General features: G+C 32.9%; 1 protein-coding gene across 5 annotated transcripts in view; it reads right to left on the bottom strand.

Moving 5' to 3' along the window:
* Window positions 1-20,356, bottom strand: part of STXBP5L (syntaxin binding protein 5L) — a 418,354-nt gene that overhangs the window by 267,852 nt on the left and 130,146 nt on the right. For all 5 annotated transcript variants that reach the window (XM_074214609.1, XM_074214607.1, XM_074214610.1 and 2 more), the window contains exons 4-5: window positions 5,295-5,376; window positions 1,045-1,145 (exon numbers count right to left, since the gene is read on the bottom strand). In XM_074214609.1, the coding sequence (XP_074070710.1) occupies window positions 1,045-1,145; window positions 5,295-5,376 (183 nt within the window). The remainder of the gene's footprint in view (window positions 1-1,044; window positions 1,146-5,294; window positions 5,377-20,356) is intronic.

Raw genomic sequence — 20,356 nt, 5'->3', positions numbered from 1 at the left:
ATGAAATAGAATTGGAAATACTGCCTAGATGTCATCTATGATAACATAAAGTATAGCACTTTAATGATGATGATGATGATGATGATGATGATGATAATAGTTTACATTTATGTTATTTTCTGATTTAAAATTGCTTTCCTCAAAATTCTACAAAGTAAAATGTATGAAAATAATAACATTAGTCTACTTGGAATAAGAGGATTTTAGAGGGCAACAGACTTGCCCAAAGTCACAAAGTATATTAAAATGAGGCAAGACTCAAACTCAATTCTGTTCATTTCAAGAACAGAGTTTTTTCCCAGTGCATCATTCTAACTCTCCATTTCCCAGGTGATTTCCATGTTCAAAGGGGCCTAAAACAGGGTGCTTTTTACAAAGTGGTAGCACAGAATATGGAAAGAGCTATAGAATAGGCTTGAGGGTTTTGAGTTTCCCCTTTTACTATTTATTGAATGTCATTTTACAAAGTAGTAATCTCAAATATTCTATAATGTTGAGTTCTAATGGAAAGCCCCTCTATATTGTTACTATTGGAATACAGTTATTACTTACTAACTAATCCTTGTGAAAAATGGTTTCTGTAAAATCCATGCTCCCCCTCACCACCTTGGTAACATACTGAACACATATTTAAAGTTGGGTCAACAATGATACTATTAGTAAGGATTTCAGGGCACATGCCCAAAAAGTGAATTCAGCTAATAACTACTTTGGATCAACACTAGAAAAATTCCACTTACATGAGGTGAAACACTCCATATTCACACCTAATAAATAGCTCTGTTCACTAATAGGGGAATTCCAATTAACAGGAGTAATATTTAAAATAGTGACCTGTCAAGTAGATTCACATGCACTAAGATGCACACCTTTGTGAAGAATTTTCAGGAAGAGTGTGGACAAGAAAGTTACACAGGACAAAAGGGAATAGATGAACTACTGAAAAGAATATCCATATTTCCTTTTTCAGAAGACTTACAAAAAAGACTGACCTAAATTTACTCATAACATAAAAAATATCTAGAAATGCTCATGTATCCTTACCGTTCTCGGTTAAATTTAAGAGAATGTAGAATAGCTGGCCGTTTTTGCCTAAGATTCCATAAATGAAGTGTTTCATCTGAGCTTGCACTGACCAAAGCACCCTGCATCAAAAAAAAAGAAGATATAAAATAATGGTGAATAATCAATGAACAGTTAGAGCTCATCAAACAACACAAACTACAGGTGATTTACTGAATTTTTCACTTTTCAGTCAGTAATGTCATTCTGTCAAAATATCCTCTAAGACATAAAGAGAAAAATAAAAATAAAAATCAGTTATGATAATTATCAACAATAATAATGGCTGAAATATACATGATGTTATGGTGTTTTCAAAGTACACGATATAAACCATTTCATTTGATCCTAAAATTACTACATATATTATACCAATTTAATAGCTGAAATGCCTGAGACTCAGAAAGATTAAGTGATTTGTCCCAGGTCATACTGTTTCAAAAGTAGAATTTGAACACAAGTCTCTAGAGATTTTTCTCCTGTGGCATGTTAATAACAGAGGCAGCTGATCTGTCATACTCTGCACTGTTTGAACTGTATTCCATATTATATTCACTTCTGGAAAGTGACATTTGAAAAGGGCCCCTGAAAGCTGGCACGGTCCTGCTGGGCCCCGGAAAGCTGGCATGGTCCTGCTTTACTACAGTAAGCATGGAGAGTAAAGCTGAGATTCTAATAAATAAACCAAGCCAGTGACTGTGCAGAAGACAGGATAGAGTGTATCTCCCAGTAAACTGACAGTAAGTCAGTTTAAATACATTTAAGACTAGACATTAATAAATAGGAGGAAAAAAGGTTGCAACCTTGTTTCTGTTAAGATTCTTATAGGATATAGTGACTTAAGTCTACAATACCTACTTTGGGATTGCTGGGGCTGTTGGTTCATTTGAGTTTAGGAGTTCCATGCTGCAGTGGGACTACAGATGATGTGGTGTTCATGCTAAGTCTGACACCAATCGTAAGTCCCTAGGAATGGGAGAGGAGAGGAGGGAGCCTAAGAATGCCTAAGAACTGGATCACATCAGAAATGAGCAGGTCAAAGTTTTCATACTAACTCATACTAGGATCAAGCTCATGAGAGGCCACTTTATAGCCTAAATGAAATGGGAAGAGTCAGTCTCAAAGAAAAAAAAAAGATTAATTGTGCTACTTCTCAAAAAAGGAAAAAAAATCACCTATTTCTAAAATGTTTTGTTTTATTTTTCCTATATATTTTGGATAAACATTTAAATTATTAAATTAAACTATTTAAACCATATTAAACTATTAAAACTGAAACAATTTGGCAAATAAAACTCAATTTTTTATTAGAAACTATTACTTCCGAAGTTAGGAGATAAGCATTTTTACTCTCTCATAAAAAACTCTAGCACAATTTCCACTATTTTTTACAATCCAAGGAATCCTTGTCCATTATGGAACATGCAGTAAAAGGACATGTCTCAAAACATAAAATACTTTTTTTTCCTCTTTTCTTTGTGGGTTCTTTTGCTATGACTAGAGCCAGAGAATTCAGGTGCAAATAATGCCTCTGAAATTGACTGCCTCTTAACCTTGGCCAAGGCACTTAAATTCTTTGAAACCTAATTTATCTACAAAATTGAAAAGATTGGAGTAGCTTTCAGCTCTAGATTTATGACTTTCTGTTCCTAAGTATATTTGGTTAAAAAATTCTTAGGGGAGCAGCTAGGTGGCACAGTGGATAGAGCACTGGCCCTGGAGTCAGGAGTACCTGAGTTTAAATCTGACTTCAGACACTTAATAATTACCTAGCTGTGTGGCCTTGGGCAAGCCACTTAACCTCATTTGCCTTCCAAAAAACTAAAAAAAAATTAAAAAATTCTTAGGAAAACAATTTCTACACATCAAACACTGAGGTAATTTTGTTTATGGAATATCATTAAAGAAGATGACTTCTAGGTTTTGCTCACAGATAGGATGAGTCACATCTTCATAACAAGACCAGTTCAAATCCTAACTCTATCACTCACAATCTGCATCAATGGGAAATAATCAATAACATTTGGCTAAAGAGTATGCTAGGGTGATGATGGAGGGAGGTAGCATCAACATGACCAACAAAGAGTGTCCCCATGTTTCATAGGCAGGACTACCTTCCAGAAACTTGCTAATTCCTTACCAGACAAATATGGCTTGTTCAGAATAAAAAAATAGCTTCCTATAACTAGCAGGAAGAATGAGACACAGATTACAAAGCATATAGGCTTAGTAAGAATGACCTCCCAATCAAATCAAGAAAGCTATTGTTTATTCTTTATAAGTATGCCACTTTGTGAGACAAATATGGGACCCTGTGGTTTGTTGCTTTCTGACAAAAATGTGGTAGTCATCTCCATGGTATCACGTATCATGAATGTGCCTCAAGTGAAGAACTCTCTTGCTTTATTAAGTTAGTGTTCAAGAATAGCTCTTGCTGATGAAGCTAAAACTATTGATTATATGAGAATTTGCAGTTTCTCTCTCTTTTTTAAATCTAAAATGAAATGACTATATGGTCATTGGGTAACATGGAGAAGGTATTGAAAAAGCAGATAAAATTAGAATTATCACCCCAGAGGAGGGTAATGAGGAAAGCATTTCAAAGTAATTTATATGAATGGAAGACAGTGCAGCAAGCAGGAGAATCAAACGTAAGTATCATGAATCAAAGAATATAGGTAACTAGAAGAAACTTTATAATTCATTAAGTTTATTTTCCTGTCTCAGAAAAGAATTCATATTCCAGTATCAAGTTTGACTGAATAACTTCAATGGCAGGAAACTCACTGTTTCATAAGGTATGAAAAGTTCCATTTTTATTAGCTCTACCTAGTCAAAATTTATTCCTTACATTACATTGCAGTTTCCTTCTTTTTATGTCCCACCTGTGCCCTCCAGAGTTCAAAAATAGGTTTTATCCATTTTCTACGTAACATTTCACATGTCCAAAGATAATTATGATGGCACTTTTAGTCTTCTCTGGGCAAAGTATCCCAATTTCATTCAAGAGTTGATGTTTCTAAAACCCTTTATAATCCTTGGTCATGTTCCTAAATATTCTTTCTATTTTTTTCTTCATCTATACTTAGCTTTAATTACATCTTAGCTAAGCTTGTTCAACATTTCTCAACTTGAAGAAAATTATCTTTCATATAACATAATTAAAATAGAAAACATCCAGTCCTGATTTTTTTCTGTCATATGATAATTTGCCTTTTATACAAATCGACTACAAAACATGGGCCTATTAGTCTTCTTTTTAAAAAGTGGTGGGCATACATGTGTACATACACGCATTCATGTACAAATGGATTTAAATACAAAAAGGCATCCACATATCATGAAATGAACATGAAGATGCCCAAGAAGACACTAAATAGTTCATCACTTTTCCCTCACAGCATAGGATTCCAACCATTAGATTAGCATGGCAGCATGACAAATTTTTAAGGTATTAACTACCAAGAACAACAGAGACTCATCAGGTGAGTCAGGATACGATTGTTCTAGTTCTACTTCTATAACTAACTAGATATGTGACCTTAGATAAGCTCTATTTGAGTGTCAGTTTCCTTAGACAGCTTAAATGATGATTTCTAAAAATCACTTCCAGATCTAAAATTATATGACTGGATGCCTTAACCCTTTCAAAGGACTCTAAAGTATTCTAGGGAGCTACATCTGAATAAAGAAGTTCTTAGGAAAATCAGGGATTTCTATTTCTTGTCGGACATTAGTTTAGCATTGCTAACCTGTGCCCATTAATGACAGGACATTCAATTTTCATAGTATCTATGAAAATTTAAACATTCATGTATGCACAGATTCAGAAATACAGTGATATAAACACTCAAAAAAAGAAAGCTATGGAAATTAAAAAGGTATTTGATTTCTTAGATAGATAGGGATCAAACAGTCTAAAAGAATATGAGGGCTGAATGACAAATTACCAAAAGGTGAGGGACAATGTAGTGAATCAATTCCAACTTAATTACTTTCTATGGGCATTGCTTAAATTTATGCATGTAAATATTAGGCTCAACAATGAAAACTTTAGTTACTTTGATTCTCTTTGTCTTGAAATATAAAGGGTTAATTAATTAATACAAAGGCACCTTGCTTTAGACATAGTACACATTCCTTAAACTGTTTAGGATTTTTAATCCACTTAGAATTAAGTAGATGATGGAAATTTAGATAAAATTATGAACTTACTGTCCACAAATCCTTACCTCATTGATTAAGAACTGAAGCTGCAGTACTGCTGCACCACTTTCATGTTGGCAATAACAATCAACACCAGGCCTGCCCAATCTGTTATATTCAAAGTTAAGGATTCTAAAAATTTTTATCAGTGAAATCAGCAAAAAATTTTAAAAATATATTCAGTAATTAATTTTTGTTGTAAAACAGAGCAAAATATTGACTTTTATTTATGCTAAAAATTATACACATAACTTGACCAAGCAATAATAGAGATTTGAATAGTACAATTTCAGTCAACTTCAGTTTTCTTTTAATGAATTTATCTTTAAAATATTTCAGTTTATCCTGGCACACTATAATAAAATTCAATTTAAGATCCATATGGGGGGAGGTAGAGATGATGCAATTAGAATGTAAGTGAATACCAATTTCAGGAAATTAAATTGAATTTCACCTATATGAACTCCCATAGAAAAATTTAAAAACAAATAAATCCAGATGGATCTGCAAGTGAATCAAATATTCAAAGAACATTAAGTTCTAATTATAAATAAATTACAAAAACAGGAAAAGGAATCCTACCCAAGTCTTTCCACAGGACTATCTTAATACTTACACCAGGAAGTAACAAATCAGAGAAAGCAAACTACAGGAATAAAATGCAAAAAGAAATATTTTGATTATATTAAAGCAAAAAGGTTTTGTACAAATAAAGCCAATGCAACAAAGATTATAAAGGAATATATTAAGCTGGGAATCAATTTTTACAGCTAGTGTTTTTCATAAAGAACTCATTTCTAAAATATATAGAACATTGAGTCAAATTTATAAGAATATAAGTCATTCCCCAATTGAGAAATGGTCAAAGGTTATGAACAGGGAGTTCTCAGATGGAGAAAATTAAAGCTTTCTGTAGTCATATGAAAAAATGCTTGAAATCATTATTGATTATATAAATGTAAATTAAACAACTCTGAGGTACCACCTTCACATCTGTCAGATTAGCCAATATAACAAAAAAAGAAAATGATCACTGTTGAAGGGGATGTGGGAAAACTGGGACACTAATGCATTGCTGGTGAAATTATGAACTGAGTCAAACTTTCTGGAGAGCACTATGGAACTACACCCAAAGGGCAATAAAACTATGTATACCCTTTGATCCAGCAGTACCACTACTATCCCAGAGAGATCATAAGAAAGGGTAAAAAAACCCACATGTACAAAAATATTTTAGAGCTCTTTTTGTAATAGCAAGGAATTGGAAATTGAGGGGATGTTCATCAATTGGTGATAATGAACACATTCATATGCAAAGAATTGGAAACTGGGGAATGACTGAACAAGTTATTTTATATGAATGTGATGAAGCACTATTGTTCTGTAAGAAATCATGAGTAGCTGGATTTAAGAAAAGCCTGGAAAGACTTGCATGAACTGCTGCAGAGTGAAGTGAGCAGAACTCAGAGAACACTGTACACATTATCAGCAACACTGTATGATGATCAATTACAATGGACGTAGTTCTCCTGAGTAGTACAGTGATCAAAGACAATTCTAAATGACTTGTGGTGGAAAATGCCAAACATCCAGAGAGGAAATAATGGAGTCAAAATGCAAATTAAAGCTTATTATATTAATTTTTAAAATGTTTTATGTTTTATTATTTTTCCTCTCCTGGTTTTTTCTCTTTTTTCTTCTGATCCTTCAGACATGATAAATATGGAAATGTGTTTAACATGATTGTATATATATATATATGTATATATATATACATATATATATATATATATATACCTATATTTTATTCACTCTCTGGAAAGGGGGAGAGATAGGGAAGAAGGGAGAAAAAATGTGGAAGTCAAAACCTTGCAAAAAAATGATTGTTGAAAACTATCTTTGCATATAGCTGGAAAATTAAATGAATAAATAAATTTAATAGGAAAAAGAAAACTAAAGGTCAATATCCCTAAATAATGTTGATAAAAATATTTAAAACAAAGTTTTAACAGAGGTTATAGAGATATCAAAAGATTATACACTATGCCCAGTAGTATTTATGACAATAATACATAATTAATTTATTATGAGGAAAATTATAAACACAATAGATTGTAGTAATAAAAATTAATATCACATGATTATATCAATAGGCAAAGAAAAAACTTACATTAAAATACAACATTTATTTCTGTTAAAAGTACAAAGAAACATAGGAATAAATGGTTATTTCCTTAATATAGTAAATCATTATCTATATAAAACCAAGAGATTACATGTAACAGAGACAAATAAGAGATCTTTTCAGTCAAGTTAGGAAGGATTATTTTAGAGATTGAGGAAAAAAAGTAAAAAAATTCATCTAAAAAACAAAGATTTAAAATTCTCAAAGAATCTCAAGAAAAATTCTTTGAATGGGTAGGAAGAAGTAACAGAATCATCTTAAATTATACTACAAAGCAGTAATCATCAAAATTATTTGGTACTAGCTAAAAAAATAGAAAGCTTGATCAGTGGAATAGAATATAATATGCAGAAATATGAATGAAGTAATGTTCAATTAACACACATTCTGCAACTACCAAAGTAAGGACTTGCTATTAGGCAAAAATTGATGGAAAAATTGGAAAGCAATCTGGCAAAAATTAGGTTTACACCATGATCTCCCATAATATATTACAATAAGTTTTAAATCTTTACAAAACAATTTTAAAGGCTATACCATAAACAAATTAGAGAAACAAGGAGACAAGGAAGAAAATACTTTATGAATCCATGAAAAAGAGAAATTAATGACAAGAAAAGGGGAGAGAATCACAAAAGATAAAGTAGATAATGTTACTGACATAAATTTCAAAATATTTTACACAAACAAAATCAATACAATTAAAATTAGAATGGAAACAATTAACTTGGAAATATGCTATATAAGGAAGTGATTTAAATATAAAAGGATTTCAAATGTTCCCTAGTAGATAAATGATCAAAGGATGTGATTAAGAAGTTTTCAAAGAAAGAATCTGGGTGATCAATAGTCATAAAAATATTTTAAATTACTAATAATTAGAGAACTGTAAATAAAACAGTTTTGAAATTTCATCTCAAAATAATCAGATTGGCAAAGTTTGCTTTAAAAAAAGACAACTGCTGGAGGGAAAGATAAGGAGGCTGTATAGTGGTGTTTCAAACTGGTCTAGCCATTCTGGAAGGCAATTTTGAACTACGCCCAAAATGTCATTAAACTTTAGTGCATATATTTTGGCCTGCATAACAAAGAGATCCATGAAAGAGAAAAAGAATCATTTTGTACAAAAATATTTATATAAAAAATATTTATAGACATTCTTTTGGTGTTGCCAAAAAACTGAAATGAAGTTGCTGTCAACTGAGGAACCGAACAAATTCTGGGATGTGAATGTAATAGAATACTATTATGTTATAAAAAATATCAATAGAGTAACACAGAACACTTCTTTTAACTGTTGGAAAGCTAGAAAAAAGATCCAGAAGAATTTACATAGTAGCAACATATTTATAAAGACAAACAGCTCCAAAAGGCTTAAGAATTCTGGCCAATGCAATGACCAATCCCAACTTTAAAGGATAAAGGATGCTGTCTCCTAATAGAAGTATTATGAACTAAAGATGTAAACTGAGACCTATGTGTAAAACAAAGTATTTCGTTGTTAAGGTGGTAGGGTACAAAAATGTGTAGTGTTCTCTTAAAGGGTTCAGAAAATCTTAATATCAGCAACCCTAACGAATCCTCAAGAGCACTGGATTTGGAGCCAAAGTCTAGGTTCAAATTCTTGTTCTGTCACTTCTTCATTATGTGACTTTACTTTTGGTCTATTCTCAATGACAAGTTCAAGGTTAGCTGCAATAACCTCTAATAAGCCTTCCAAATCTAAATCTATGATGTTATGATGATTAAATAAGGCAATAATAAATCTCCCTATTTGTTAAGAAATAATCCTATAAGGGGTTAGCCTAACTCTTCAGACAACTTCAAAATAGAAAGAAATTTATATGTGGAAAACATATAAATGGTGGTGTCACTTAGTGTAATCTAGTAACAGTCAATTTTTCTGTAGCCTTCATAGAAAGTTTTTTGACATTGATATCAAAATTTAATTGTTACACCTATACCAGTCACCTAGATAGATCATGGAATTTTACTAATACATTTTAAATTAAAAGTAAATTTACAATTGAATACAAGACCCATGGTCCTTTTACTACTCAAGTCACCACAATCCCAAAAGATTAAAGAAAAATCAACTAAACAGAGAAAAATTAGGATATAGTTTTTGTAAATGTTTTTAAAGAATAATTTCAAGATCTTTAAAACAATTTTGTAAAGCAACAATTTACTAATCAATTTAATATATATTTTCAAGTGTTAAAATTTGTGCTTTATACTTTTAAATGGCAAATGCAGTCTCTATAATTATTTTAAAGAAATAATGTGAATTATTCATGGGTATGAAAGTTCTACTCCATGTAAAAGCCTATAATTTATCTTTCAGCTTTTTAGATAAGTTCTTCTAGGTATATAAAAGTTTAATAATTTAATGCTTAAGAAGTGATAATTAAAGAGCTGTTAGTACACTAGATGGATGCATTTTTCTGTGATAAGAATTAAACATAATGAACACAGACAAAATTTATTTGCTGTCAGCCTGATTTTCTAATTTCTGTGTCAAAAGTTGTTCTGGTTAAGAAAGAGCTCTCTGGGGGTAGCTAGGTGGCATAGTGGATAAAGCACCGGCCCTGGAGTCAGGAGTACCTGGGTTCAAATCCAGTCTCAGACACTTAATAATTACCTAGCTGTGTGGCCTTGGGCAAGCCACTTAACCCCATTTGCCTTGCAAAAACCTTAAAAAAAATCTCTCTGTAAATATGTGTACCTCTTCTGTGCATTTATCACATTTCATCTTATAATCTATTTATACCACCTGCAGCCCCCCCCTCAAGACTATAAGTTCTTTGAAGACAGGGGACTCTTATCTTTCTATCTCTGAGTTCAAAGAACAGAATCATACATGTGGAAAATGCTTAAAATTAATATTAATGAAAAAATCATAATATCATGTGTTCCTGAAACTTTTTAGTTGAAAGGGATCTTAGCATTGATGCAAGATAGTAATCCTGTCCATGATTAAAAGCCCAAATGAAAGGTACAGATAAAAATTCTATAGAGACTTAATGCTTGGTTAGAATAATTTACTGGGTCTCAGAGGATGGATAAAATTAATAGCTGAATGCAAGATTAAGACATGAATGAAGGACTGTAGTCAACACTGAAGATAGAGTTTGGATATTGAGGAAATAAGTCTGGCCTAGAGTAGAGGACTTTAGATGGAGACAAGTGGGAGATAAGGCTAGACCAGATTATGGTCTAGTTTAAATGTCAAGCTAAAGAATTGGATTATAGGCAATAAGAGCCAAAAGAGATTTTTGTGTGATGACGGACATAATGAAAAAGTCATTTCAGGAAAAATAAATATAAACTAAAATAATATTTATATATGTCATGTGAAAGGCCTGCTCCAATAGTATGGAAGTGAACTTGAGTTGTCAATGGTTATATCTAAGAAAATGCAAGCTCTGGCAAATTTTTCCAAATTGGAAAGGTGTTAAGCATGGGTTTCAACTATGATTGCGTATAAAGATCAGCTTAGATGAATTTGGAAAGATTCTTCACCAGTAAGTTTAGTACCAAATGATATTTTTGGTTCCAAGAGGAGCATCTACAAAGGTAGAAGAAAGAGGAAAAAAGAACTAGGAGGAAGAAGGGAAGGGAAGAGAAGAAAGAAGAAGGAAAAGTAGAAATTCTCCATAAGATCTCAGTTTTTAAGTCTTTTACTAGTCAAATTGGGTTTCTTCTTGGCTGAATCTTGGTCTGCTCTTCAGTTTCCAAAGTTTGGGGAAAAGCTTTTTTTGCATTCCAAAGTCTATGTGAGAGCTGAAGCCTAGAGATGTTACCCTCTTTTTTAAGGAAAAAGTTAGTTTTGAATCAAGGAGGGTCAAGGCAAATTATTTTCCCACCAGAATCTCTATTCCAAAGTGTTGGTCAATAAAATGGCTAATCAGACAAGTCTCCTAACAAATTCAATTCACTTGCTTCATAATTCAGCTCTAATGTCATCTGTCATTTCCTAATAACAAATTATCTAGTAATTTGCAACAGCAAAACAAAAACCTACACCGATAAAATCAAGACCTTTTTGATGAAAATAAGGTAAAAAAAGTATACATAAATAAAGCATCTTTTTGTTTTTACAAAAGTATTTCTGATTTTTAACATTATTTGAATGTTTCAATTCAAACTTTAATTTTAAGCACATTAATTAAAAACTGAAAGGACTCATTGAAAAATCCATTAAAAATAAATCAGAGAAAAGGGGCTATCTATGTCACTTTAAAATAAGAACAATTCAGTAATTCTAGGTATAGAAATGAAAATTACTTTTGGAGTAATAAAAATGTGAAGGAAGTAGAACTAAATACAACTGACTAAGGAAGCACATAAAAACTTCTTTTTTAGTTCAACTGAAAATATAAGGAAATAATATTTTCTCTGTTTCTAGAGTTTTGTCTTTAGGAAAGTGAAAAGAACAGAAACTGCTTCCTCCTTAAATGAATTAAAAGTGATAACCAAACACTTCTTTTCTTTTTTGGATCCTTGCTTATTCTATCCTCTGAAGTGAATGATCTATGAAGAAAGAACCATAGAAATGATGCGACATTGATCTCAGGGAAGAGGCCCTTGAAAGGAATGGACAAGGATGGAATTGAATAATAATAACTACTATGTTAATTAAAATTTTTATTTTAGGACTTCCAGCCTAGATGGTGGAGAGAAGTCATACCCTGTGCTGAGGTCTCCTGGCTTTTCCTTGGAATTAATATGAATCGAGCCTCTTGGCAGAATTCAAATCCACAAAATTCAGAAAGAGCAAGGGAGAAGAATGTCTACCAACAAGGTCTGTCTCAGGGGAACACAGGTGTGCCATAAGAAGAGAGCACAGAGGGCGGCTAGGTGGCATAGTAGATAAAGCACCAGCTCTGGAGTCAGGAGTACCTGGGTTCAAATGTGGTCTCAGACACTTAATAATTACCTAGCTGTGTGGCCTTGGGCAAGCCACTTAACCCCGTTTGCCTTGCAAAAACCTAAAAACAAACAAACAAACAAAAAAACAGAAGAGAGCAGAGAGCCAGGGCAGGGGCAATGGGTGAAACTTGGGGCTAACCTCAGAGCAGCCTCAGGAGTCTTGGCTTTGTGAGTAGGCAAGAGAGCAGCACAGTGCATGGGGGAGCTCCAGGGTGGTGGCTAGTCAATCTAGTGACCATCAATCTGGTCAGTGCTGCTGGTTGGGAAAACCAGGGCCACAGGTCTGTATTTTCAGTGGAGTCCCCATATTTCCAGTGGCACCCCTCTCACCCTTGGTAAGAGAAAGGGTCTCTTCCCAAAACAAATACAGTAACAACCTCCCCACTCCTGCCCCCCAAGCTCAGGGGTGAGTAGCACATTTCTTTCGGTACTGAGAAAAAATGAGATTATCTAAATAGCTCAAGAGCCCAGCTCACACTGTTCAAGGATAATATCCAGTTACTCCCCCCTACCCCCTCCAGGCATAGAAAGTATACCACAAATCAAGGTCACAGATACTCCAGAGAAAGCCTCTAGCACCCCCTACTGGTCAGCCCACATGGAGTTAGTGAACTCAGTGAACAAAGCCTCTAGAGATTTTGACACCAAAGGTCTGTGAGCCAGCCCCTCCCCTAAAACACAAGATCCTAGGAAAATAAAGAAAGACAGTAAAAAGGGGAGTTCATTGAAAAATACTTTGAGGACAAAGATCCCAACCCAGAGAGATCTACAACTTCTAAGGAGAATATGAATTGGACTCCAGCCCAGAAAGACTTCTTAAAAGAGATCAGGAATGAATTTAAAAATCAATTGGAGGGGCAGATAGGTGGTGCAGTGGATAGAGAACTGGCCCTGAAGTCAGGAGTACCTGAGTTCAAATCTAGCCTCAGACACCTAATAATTACCTAGCTGTGTGACCTTGGGCAAGCCACTTAACACCATTGTCTTGCAAAAAAAATCAATTGGAAAAATTGGGAAAAGAAACTCAAGAGAAAATTAACACTTTGCAACAAGAAAACAAATCCTTAGAAAATACAATTGGACAAATGCAAAAAGAAAATAATTCTCTCAAAACCTCAATTGGACAAATGGAACTCTTTCAAAAATAGAATTGACCAATTGGAAAAGGAGTTGAAAAAGGTAAATGAAGAAAATTATTTTTTAAAATAAAGAATGGAATCTGTGGAAACTAATAACTACATGAGACAATAATAATCTGTTAAACAAAACCAAAAAAGCAGAAGAAACTATAAAATACCTCATCAGCAAAACCACTGACCTCAAGAATAGATCCAGGAGAGACATCTTAAGAATCACTGGGCTTCCTGAAAACATTGAAGAGGGAAAAAAAACCTGGACTCAACAGCACAAGATTTAGTGATGGAAAACTGACTTGATATCATGGAATTGGAGGGCAAAATAGTTAATGAAAGAATACATCGATCCCCTCCTGAAAGGGATCCCAAAATGAAAACACCAAGGAATACTGTGGCCAAATTCCAAAACTATCAGATAAAAGAAAAAATCCTGCAAACAGTCAGAAAGAAACACTTTAGGTACAAAGGAGCCACAATAAGCATTACACAGGATCTGTCTGCATCAATATTAAGGGATTGAAGGGCCTGGAATGTGATATTCCGAAGAGCAAGGGAGCTTGAAATACAGCCTAGAATTCACTATCTAGCAAAACTGAGCCTTCTCTTTCAGGGAAAAAGATGGTCATTTAATGAAATAGGAGACTTCCAACTTGTCCTGATGATAAGATCAGAGCTAAATAGAAAATTTCGACTTTAAACAGGAGATTCAAGAGACATATGAAAAGGTAAAAAAAAAAAAAGGTAAAGAAAAAAAACTTATCCAATAAGATGAAACTGGTTATATCCCCATCTGGGAGAAAGGTTCTCATAACTCTTGAGAATTGTAACTCTATTAAAGAGAGTATATACTTAGCCAGAAGTGATAGACACTCATGACTTAACCATGACGCTGATAGAATGATTAAAAAAAATCTGTTTAAAAACGGGGAATAGTAAAGAGACAGTAGGACAGAGGAGATTGAGTGGGGGTAAATCACATTACATAAAGAGTTACAAAGGACTTATTGCAATAAAGGGGAAGAAAGGAGGAGGTGAGAAATGCCTGAATCTTACTCTTATCACATTTGGCTTAAAGTTAACATGCACATACTCAGTTAAGAAGCTTATCTTACTTTTCAAGTATTAAAAGGGGAAAGGGGGAGGAGGGAGGGAGGAAAAGAGAAACTAACAGAAGTAAGGGAAGGAAGAAGGAGCAAAGGGAAAGGGAGAAAAGGGGGAGGGGTTGGATATAAGGGGGAAAACATACTGAAGGTGGTGGTTTTCAGAACAAAATACTGGAGAAAATGGATAAAGTGAAAAAGGGGGGGAAAATTCAAACACAGGGAAGATAGCATGGAGGACAATAAAGAGTTAGTAATTATAACTTTGAATGTGAATGGGATGAACTCTCTCATAAAACATAAGCAAATAGCAGACTGGAATAAAAACCAGAATCCTAAAATATGCTGCTTATAAGAAACTCATTTGAAGCAGATATATATATATATATATATATATATATATATATATATATATATATATATATATATATATATAGGGTAAAGGTAAAAAAAAGGTTTGAACAAAATATAATTTGCTTTGGTGGAAGTAAAAAAAAGTGGGGGTAGCAATCCTTATCTCAGACAAAGCAGCTATAAAAAATAGATCTCATTTAAAGATCTCTCTTTTGATGAGATAAGGAAGGAAACTATATCGTCCTCAAAGTTATCATAGACAATGAAGCAATTTTAATACTAAATATGTTTGCACCAAGTGGTATAGTATCCAAATTCTTAGAGGAGAAGTTGAATGAGTTACAGGAAGACATGGACAGCAAAACCCTACTGGTGGGAGAACTCAACCTCCCATTCTCAGATTTATATAATTCTAAAGATAAAACAAAGAAGAAAGAAGTTAAGGAGGTAAATAGAATGTTAGAAAACCAAAATATGATAGACCTTTGGAGGCTGAATAGGGATAGAAAGGCATATACTTTTTTCCCTGCAGTACATGGCACACAAAAATTGACCATGTACAAGGGGCATTAAAACCTTGTAATCAAATGCAGAAAGACAGAAATAGTGAATACATCCTTCTCAGATCATAATGCAATAAAATTCACATGCAATAATGGGCCAGGGAGAGACAGAATTAAAACTAATAGGAAACTATGTAAAGAATGAATGTATCAAACACCAAATTATAGAAAGAATTAAAGATTTAAATTAAAGAATTAAAGATAATGACAAAAATATGAGACAACATACCAAAACTTATGGAATACAGCCAAGGCAGTTGCCAGGGGATATATCATATCTTCAGATGCTTACATGAATAAATTAGAGAAAGAGGAAATCAACCAACTGTTGTTTGCAACTAAAAAAATCAGAGAACAAATTTAAAACCCCCAATTAAATATCAGATTAGAAGTTATAAAAATTAAAGGAGAAATTAATGAAATTGAAAGCAAGAAAACTATTGAACTAATAAAAAACTAAGAGTTGGTTTTATTAAAATTCAATAAAATTGATAAGCCTGGTTAATTGACTAAAAATAAGAAAGAAGAAAACCAAATTGCTAGTATCATAAATTAAAAAGATGAACTCACCACCAATGAGGAGGAAATTAAAGTAATAATTCAGAATTATTTTGCCCAACTGTATGACAATAAATTTGATAATCTAAATGTAGTGGATGAATATTTAACAAAACATAAGTTTTTCAGATTAAATGAAGAGGAAATTAAATATTTAAATAACCCTATCTCAGAAAAAGAAATTAAACAAGCCATTATTGAATAAAAAAAAAATCTCCAGGGATAGATAGATTCACAAGTGAATTCTATCAAATATTTAAGGAACAATTGGTTCCAATTCTATACAAACTCTTTGGGAAAATAGGTGAAAACAAAACTCTTTCTATGACACCAATATGGTGCTTATACCTAAACCTGGAAGAGAAGAAAGGGAGAAAGAGAATTATAGACCTATCTTCCTAATGAATATAGATAGAAAAATCTCAAATAAAGTCTTAGCAAAGTGATTACAGCAAGTCATCACTAGGATAATACACTATGACCAAGCAGGATTTATCCCACGAATGCAAGATTGGTTCAATATTAGAAAAACTGTCAGTATAATTAATTATGTCAATCACAAACCTATCAGAAATCATATGATCATCTCAATAGATGCTGAAAAAGCCTTTGACAAAATACAGCACCCATTCCTACTAAAAACACTACAAGAATGTAGGAATAAATGGATTTTTCCTTAGAATGTTTAGCAGTATCTATCTGAAACCATCAACAAGCATTATATTCAATGGGGAGAGGCTAGAGGCATTACCAATAATATCAGATGTGAAATAAGTATGTCCATTATCACCACTACTATTCAATATTGTGTTAGAAATGTTAGCTTCAGCAATAAGAGAAGAAAAAGAAATTGAAGGAATTAGAATTGGGAAGGAAGAAACAAAACTCTCACTCTTTGCAGGTGACATGATGGTATACCTAGAGAATCCCAAGAAATCATCTAAAAAACTGCTTGAAACAATTATCAACTTTAGTAAAGCCACAGGATATAAAATAAACCCTCATAAATCCTCAGTATTTCTATATATTACTAGCAAAATACAGCAGCAAGAGCAATAAAGAGAAATCCCATTCAAAGACTCCTCAGACAATATAAAATACATGGGAGTCTATCTGCCAAAGCACTCAGAAACTCTATGAAAACAACTACAAACCACTTCTCACACAAATAAAATCAGATTTAATAACTGGGCAAACATCAACTACTCATGGATAGAGTGAGATAATATAATAAAAATGACAATTCTACCTAAATTAAACTACTTATTTAGTGCCCTACCAATCAAAATTCCAAAAAATTACTTTAATGAACTAGAAAAAATTATAAGTAAATTCATATGGAGAAACAAAAAGTCAAAAATTTCTAGGAATTTAATGAAAAAATGCAAAAGATGATGACTTAGCTCTAGCAAAACTAAAATTATATTATAAAGCATAGTCATCAAAACTGTCTGGTATTGGCTAAGAAATAGAGTGGTGGATCAGTGGAATAGACTAGATGAAAAAGAGATGGCAGGAAATGATTATAGTAATCTGTTGTTTGATAAATCCAATGAGTCCAGGTTTTTAAATTAAAACTCTCTCTTCAATAAAAACTTTTGGGAAAATTGTAAGTTGGTATGGCAGAAACTTGGATTAGACCAACATCTCACAATCTACACCAAGATAAGATCAAAATGAGTACAGGATTTAGACATATAAGAAATTATTATAAGCAAACCAGGAGACCAAGGAGTAGTGTACCTGTCAGAGTTAAGGAAAGGGAAGTAGTTAATCACCAAGGAATCGATGGAGAACATCATTAAAAACAAACTAGATAATTCTGATTACATTAAATTAAAAAGGTTTTACACAGATAAAACCACTGTAACCATGCCCAAAATAAATATAGTAAATTAGGAAACAATTTTTACAACTAGTATTTCTGAAAAAAGGACTCATATCTAAAATATATAGAGAACTGAGTCTAATTCATTAAAAAAAAAAACACCACAGCCATTCCCCAATTGACAAATGGTCAAAGGATATGCAAAGGCAATTTACAGATAAGGAAATCAAAGTGATTCATAGTCATATGAAAAACTGCTCTAAATCATTACTGATTAGAGAAATTAAAGCATCTCTGGGGTACCACCTCACATCTCTCAGACTGGCCAATAAAACCAGAAAGGATATTAATCAGTGTTGGAAGGGACGCAGGAAATCTGGGACACTAATACATTGTTAGTGGAGCTGTCAACTCACCCAACCTTTCTGGAGAGCAATTTGGAATTATGTCCAAAGGGCAATAAAAATGTGCATACCCTTTGATCCAGCAATACTACTACTGGATTGGGTCTATACCCTGAAGAGAACATGAAAAAGGATAAAAGCATCACTTCTACAAGAATATTCATAGCAGTTCTGTTTGTGGTGGCAAAGAATTGGAAATTGAGTGAATGTCCTTCAATTGGGGAATGGCTGAACAAATTGTGGTATATGTACATTATGGAATACTATTGTTCTTAGAAACAAGGAAGGAATTCAGAGAAGCCTGGAAGGATTTGCATGAACTGATGCTGAGTGAGATGAGCAGAACCAGAAGAACATTTTACATCATAATAGCAACATGGGGCTGATGTTCAACCTTAATGGACTTGTTTATTTCATCAGTGGACAATTTTAGGGTATTTGTGATGAAGAATACCATCTGTATCCAAAGAAAGAATTGTGGAGTTTAAAGAAAGACCAAAGACTATTACCTTTAATTAAAAAAAAGTTAGCTTATGTAATTTTGCTATATGACATTTTGGTTATTTCTCTTTATAAAATATAAAAAGCTTAGATTTAACATTATGATAAACTGATTAAATTATCTCTGGCATATTTGTGCCAAAGTACAGAGTATTAATATTTTTCTTTCTGACATCCAACAACAACCTTTCAGGCAAAGAATGACCCAGATTTCCCTAAAAATTATCCATGTTTAATTGGCCTTTTATCAAAGTACTTTTTTATTTCAAATTTCATTTTTTTAACTTTTTTTTTTGCAAGGCAAATGGGGTTAAGTGGCTTGCCCAGGGCCACACAGCTAGGTAATTATTAAGTGTCTGAGACTGGATTTGAACCCAGGTACTCCTGACTCCAGGGCTGGTGCTTTATCCACTGCACCACCTAGCCACCCCCAAATTTCATTTGATTATTATTCTTATGCAATTTTCAATTTTTGGAATGAGTTAGAGTAAGCAGCATTTAAAAGCAAATTTATTAAATTTTAGGTTAATTCTATCACATAGTTATATAATGATACATATTACTTATCTATCTGTTAATCAATATAAAAGTTATATTCTAATTTCAGATCATGCTTAAAGAAATTTTTAAATCAACCATAAATGTCAACAAAGTTTGGTGACTAGTTAAAGTCTATTCAATTTGCTTTTAGATACCATTTACAAATTCCCATCATACCTACAACTTGAATTATAAATTTTTAAAATGTGTATAAACACTTTTAGGAAGTTACCTATCTGAACTAAATTCAGTGGAAAAAGAGGAATTGCCTCATAATTAATTGCTTCGGGCTAATTACAACTTTGTAAGTCTATTCTTTTCATCTACCCCCATCAATATTGGACTGCAGATACAATCCTTATCTCAATCTCAGTTTACATTGTCTTTAGGGATTTGAGTAACTGTGAAAGTGAGAAGCATAAAGGGAGATAGAGAATAGTTTTATCTTTTTTTTAAGAGTCCTCTAAATCTAGCAATTGAATACTTTAAATTAAACAAAAAGTATTCCCTGAATGCCTACTGCATGATCTATAATTTACTAAGTACTATGAGAATAAAAAGTAATATTGGCATGACCACATCCCTCAATAATAGTCTCATAATCTGGATAAGAAGACAAAACTAAGGCACATGAAACAGTAGGACACACAAAAAAAGCAGATCATAATTTAAGTTATAATATAACCAAAGTGGTTGAATTTTGTAGAATATGGGAGTTTAAGAACGGAACAATATCCTAACCTCTGCTATTATGCAAGCTAGGATAGTTTTTCTTTAAAATATATTTTCAATGGAGGAGACAAAAAGACATGTTTGATTCAAGGAACTACAGGTTCAGGCTGTTTGACATCACTTCCAAATCTCCTGAGAACAAGGAAGCCAAAAGAAGCTCCAAGGGTGCTCTCATGATTAGCTGGTAGATCACCAAGGGAAATTCAGGCAAGGGAGTTTCCGATGAATCAATCTGAGGGTCTTCCATGCATATCT

This window comes from Macrotis lagotis, chromosome 1, assembly GCF_037893015.1.
Source record: "Macrotis lagotis isolate mMagLag1 chromosome 1, bilby.v1.9.chrom.fasta, whole genome shotgun sequence".
NCBI lineage: Eukaryota > Metazoa > Chordata > Mammalia > Peramelemorphia > Peramelidae > Macrotis > Macrotis lagotis.
This window is presented reverse-complemented; position numbering and strand designations above follow the sequence as displayed.